The following is a 5,476-nucleotide window of genomic DNA, read 5'->3' as shown; positions in this document are numbered from 1 at the left end:
GTTGGAATAGAAAAGTAACTAGTCTGATGGGCTGCACTTGGGCTGATTCACTGCTAAGGGCAGTGTCGAAGTGAACAACAATAAAAGAAGCAGACAATCTGCTCAAATCTGCAAACTGAAGCCTTGTCTCCTTGACACGATGCTGATGAATCATTTTTTCTTGATGTTCAAGGCATGTAAAACCACAGATAAGCACTAACTACTGTGTGCAAAGTAGTCAATAAATTGCCATCAGACTTTCCCTTCTGTTTAACTTTTATTAAAAGAGGTGCTAAGGTACTGTACTGTATGCAGTACATCATATTTATTACCAAAATTAACAAATATACAAAACTTATACATGTAATTTTCTTACATCCATTTATTGGTCTATAATACTGCATTTGTTCAAGTAGGTTATCTACAGTATGTAAACATCCCTTGGATTGACCTCACACAGATTAGGAAAGCCCGTCTAACCCATGTAGTTACCAAATATAGCTTTTTCTTTTTTTAAAATTTATTTGGCTTTCATTGGTAGAATCTAATCTTCACATTTGGCACATGGAAGAGACATCTACAGTGCAAAAGAGGCAGATTTTCTGGTTTTGTTCTGAGCAGTTTAGCGCAGTCATGGTTTTAAAGAGCTGAGAATAAATTTACACAAACTTGATAGGAGATGGATTAGTGTTAACACCAATGACTCATAGATCAGCCATTAAACTAGAGCAGAAATTCAAAGCCTCTTCCCCAGCCCTCTCAGCCAGGTGGAAAAAAAAAAATCCTCAGCCATGTTTCTAAGGGATTAAAAAAGGACTCTGTTAGCAACAGAGAGAGGAGATTTAATTTACAAAGAGTCCTCTGAGATTCCAGTTTCAATTTTCTGTTTTGTGGGATTTTTTTCCTCTTGTTAGCAAGCAATTTTTGTTTCCTTTTTAATGGGGGAAAAATAACCAGTGGGGCACAACTTTTCTGTGCTGGCAATTTCTCAGTGAGTCGGAGATTACAGTTGGAGTTTGGAGTTTATAGTTGGATCTTTGAACCCAGATGTATAGAGCTCAGTAAGCTGCCGTGTACAAGGGAAAGACAAAGGGAGAGAGAGAAAGACAGTAATGTTGTTATATTCCAGACGTGGAGCTTTCCAATTTTGCTGTAAAAAACAGGAAAAAAAACTTTCTTCCTTCTGCTTCTCACTGTTTCAAAAACATGACTTAATTTAACTGAGTAAAGCTGATCCAGAGAGACCTTCATTCACACCCTTCTTCCCATTCTCATCCAAGCACCGTATTGCTATTTTTTTTCAGGAGGCCTCACCCATGTCCATGGAAGCATCTGATGAGAATGGACCTAACCGGACACCGTTTCGCATGGAAACCCCTCTGCTGTTCCTCATCTGTTACCACAGAGCCCCGCTGCTGTCTGTGGCACCATACATCTCGGCCAGCTTTTTGAAGCGTGGCCCCCAGTCCGTCAGGTAGTCATAGCTCTGGTCTGAGTCTGTTGTCACTGACTGTAGGGAGCTGAGCGACTCCGCCACCGAGCCGTTCCCTTCAAACATGTACGTCTGGAGGGAGTCGAAGGGAGGTGCCCACAGGTCCATGTCAGCTTCGTACAGCTTGGCGAGCACGTAGTTGTGGACATTGTTGTCCATGACGCACGCCTGAGGCACGTATCGGGAGAGACTCTCTATTTCAGGGAGCATGTCCTGCCGGTTTTTCACCACCAGCTGGGCCTCCCGCGGGTTCCACATGGCGGCAATATCGAAGGCCTCCGTGTCCTCCTCCCCGCCGCCCTCGTCATCGTACCTGACGATGTTCTCATGGATGTTCTCCTCCTCATCGATGATGTATGGCTGCTTCCGCTGGCGCCGCATGGAGAGGATGAGGAGCACCAGCACTGCAGGAGGCAATCGAGACACAGAGCCGTCAGTGAGGTGGCAGATCTTCCAAGGGCATCAGACTCTCTGCTGCACTATTTTCCCCTTGGTGAGCCCACCCAGTCCCTTGGGTTTAATGAACTGTGGTGTTTGCAGGTGGAGGGGTGTAGAAATCCCCTACGCCCCAGTCAAATTTAGTAGCTTGAGGTCCTGCTAATCTGTCCCTTTTCTCACCTTAATTCTTAACTTTTGGTGACACTAAGGACACGTATATCCAGCGGTGTTTGCAATGCACTGTAGTGATACTTGAGCTACATTTAAGCTAGCCAGACCAGGTACCAGTAACAGTTTACCTGCAGCGGCACACAGCTCCCTAGAGATACTTCTTTCCTGCTGTGTAGCTGCATTTTTCAGCCTGCTTTGGGGATAACTCTTGGGCTGGGCACTGCATGTGACATAGATGGATGGTACTGAGGCACCATGTCGATATGTCTGCCTACACAGCTGTCACTGTTTAAGGCTGGGCTGGCACTTGCAGAGCTCTGCAAAATATAAAGCCAGCCTCTTAGTCTGCTCCAATGCATTTTTTGTTTGTTTATTGGCAATCCTCCTGCAGTGCTGCAGCGCTGGTGCTTCTCATTCTCCCCATGCTTCTTAGCACGGGGAGAAGTGGTCATACAGGCACCAGAGCTCTTTACTATTGAAAATCTGCTGTCACCTGGTGACTGTATTTCCACAGCTAGAACTCAGCAAAGGTTTTGAATGCTGAAATTTTGAACTGCGTATCTAGGCTCCTTTGAAGAGCCAGAACTGAGGCACTTTTAAAGAATTTTTCCTGTTTCTTACTTCACTGCTCCTCAAACTAAGTCTTCTAAAATTTCAGGGAATGCGTGTTTTCAGAGTCACAGAATGGTTGGGATTGGAAGAGACCTCTGGAGATCATCTAGTCCAATCCCCCTGCCAAAGCAGGTTCACCTACAGTAAGTTACACAGGAACGTGTCCAGGTGGGTTTTGAATATCTCCAGAGGAGACTCCACAACCTCTCTGGGCAGCCTGTTCCGGTGCTCTGCCACCCCCAAAGTACAGAAGTTTTTCCTCATATTCAGATGGAACTTCCTGAGTTTAACTTTGTGCCCATTGCCCCTCAACCTGTCACCGGGCACCACTGAAAGGAGTCTGGCCCCATCCTCTTGACACCCACCCTTAAGGTATTTATAAGTATTGATGAGATCCCCTCTCAGTCTTCTCTTCTCCAGGCTGAACAGACCCAGTTCCCTCAGCCTTTCCTCATAAGAGAGATGCTCCAATCCCCTCATTATCTTTGTTGCCTGCCACTGGACTCTTCCCAGTAGTTCCTTGTCTTTCTTGAGCTGGGGAGACCAGAACTGGACACAGTACTGCAGATGTGGCCTCACCAGGGCAGAGGAGAGGGGGAGGATAACCTCCTTCGACCTGCTGGTCACACTTTTCCTAATGCACCCCAAGATACCATTGGCCTTCTTGGCCACGAGGGCACATTGCTGGCTCATGGTCAACTTGTCCCCCAGCACTCCCAGGTCCTTCTCCTCTGAGCTGCTTTCCCGCAGGTCAACTCCCGGCCTGTACTGGCGCATGGGGTTATTCCTCCCTCGGTGCAGGACCCCACATTTGCCTTTGTTTGTTTTCATTAGGTTCCTCTCTTCCCAACCCTCTAGCCTGTCCAGGTCTCGCTGGATGACAGCGCAGCCTTCTGGTGTACCAGCCCCTCCTCCCAGTTTTGTATCATTAGTTTTGAACTAGTATCTCATGACTCAAGAGAGTGAATGAGGGAACTGAAATTCTTTTGATACCAACAGCCAACAGGGTACATATAAGGTCTGGGCAAGGAAAGGATGAAATTTATTTGTAGCAACAGAACACATGCGAGATGCTCAGCCCCTTTACAGCAGCATAGGCACGATTTAAATGTAGTGTCTCAAGGAAAAAGGATGGAGGTGGAGATATCTCCTGCCAGAAGACAAGAGGTGGAACTGGGCTTACCACTCCTGTTTCCTGCGGGACCATATGACAGAAGCTGCTGAGGATAAGAAAGTAACCTGTCTCCAGCCACAGCTCTCAGTACTTCCTCCTGGCGTACCCCTTCCAGGAAAGCAGGGCCGTAGCAGACATCCTGGCACTTTGGGCATCTGGCAGAAATATTTGCAGGCCATAGTTTTCCCCCATTGCAACACCCCAGAATCTGAAGCCACGTGCAGCTGACTACACCATCTGGTCCCTGATTTGGCCCTTTAAGTGTGTGTGTGTCTACATATAATATATATACACACAGATTGTGTGTGTTTGTGTCCTTCATCTTTGGTGGATCAGCAACCCCTTGGCCAGAACCAAAGAGTTTGTCCCCTCCCAAGAAGAACCCAAGGGTTTACCTAGCAGGACAAAGATGCAGGCGAGGATTGCAATGAGTGCCCCTCTGCTCAGGCTGACAGGGAGGACATAGGCCTCTGCGTTGCAGGACATCACCATGCCATCATCATCGCAGCTGCACACATGCACAGTCAGCGTGCCTGTGCTGCTCAGCACGGGGCGGCCGTTGTCGCTGATCAGGATTGGGAGGTAAAAGGTATTCTGCTCATGTTGTCTGAAGCCAGAGCGCCTTGTCAAAATCCATGCCGTATTGTCTAAGGGTAGAAAGTAAATGGAGAGAAGAGCTTATATGCAGTGCAAATACATTCAGCAGAGAAGGAAGGTTAAAAAAACCAGCCCTAGACCCACATGCATTTGTCTTCTTTCTCTTTTTTTTCTTTGTTTTTTATCGGTTTGTCACTAATCAGCATTTTGCTTCTGCCTCCCCTATTCCAGTATCTTCTTAGGCCATAGCTGCAAACCTGCAAGGCGTACACACCTTAGCAGTTGCATTTACCCCTTCTGACATAAAGTGCCCAGAGCAAACTCACAGCCTTCAGATTTAGCTAAAAGAGCTTTCAGAAGGCAAGCCAGAAAAGAACAGTTGAAGGCAACTTCTAGTCCCTGTTTGTTCATGCTCAGCAGCTTTTCTAGACATCACTCTTAAGTGCTGCCACCATTTTGGAGATGCAGGTGTATAACCCTTGTGGACATGTTAAGGTACTCTTTATGTTTTTTGATACATGGCGTGGTCATCTTCTTGAGGCAACAAGAAGACAAAGGGAAAAAACAGCTTGCTATCCTAAAGCAGCAGTGAGTTGAAAATTTGCAACTAAACATTTTTCAGTGAAATACATGCAATTTCAATGGCACTTTTACCATTGAAAAAAGTCGGAATGCTTCATGTCCTCATTGTCAGAATTAGTCTGCTTTGATTTGACCATTCTGCTCCATTTATTGTGACCGCCTGTTTTTTATAAGAACTTAAATCAAAATGAATCAAAATGATGTGACTGAAATAAAATAGTAAGAGAATGAGCTAACAGCCAGTCACTGTTGGTAATTTCAAGGGAAATTCCTACCTTTGGGGTTTTTCCCTCCATATTCAGCATGTTTTTTAAAATTTCCCAGTGGCATTTGAATTCCTGTCTACCCCCTCCCTCAAATTCCTCAGACCGCACCAAGTTTCCTAATCAGAAAGAAAATGGATTCAGGAATTTGTTGTTCTCAATTCTCAT

General features: G+C 45.9%; 1 protein-coding gene across 1 annotated transcript in view; it reads right to left on the bottom strand.

Moving 5' to 3' along the window:
* Positions 1–290: 290 nt before the first annotated feature.
* LOC104164152 (cadherin-20) overlaps positions 291–5,476 on the bottom strand; it is a gene marked incomplete at its 5' end in the record, with an annotated part of 10,750 nt that continues 5,564 nt past the window's right edge. Inside the window, 2 exons of the mRNA XM_009703391.1 lie at positions 291–1,875; positions 4,262–4,513. Coding sequence (XP_009701693.1) covers positions 1,376–1,875; positions 4,262–4,513 — 752 coding nt within the window. The remainder of the gene's footprint in view (positions 1,876–4,261; positions 4,514–5,476) is intronic.

This window comes from Cariama cristata, unplaced genomic scaffold (assembly GCF_000690535.1).
Source record: "Cariama cristata isolate BGI_N322 unplaced genomic scaffold, ASM69053v1 scaffold10647, whole genome shotgun sequence".
Taxonomy (NCBI): domain Eukaryota; kingdom Metazoa; phylum Chordata; class Aves; order Cariamiformes; family Cariamidae; genus Cariama; species Cariama cristata.
Note: the sequence above shows the minus strand (reverse complement) of the source record. Positions and strands in the feature narration are given on the sequence as shown.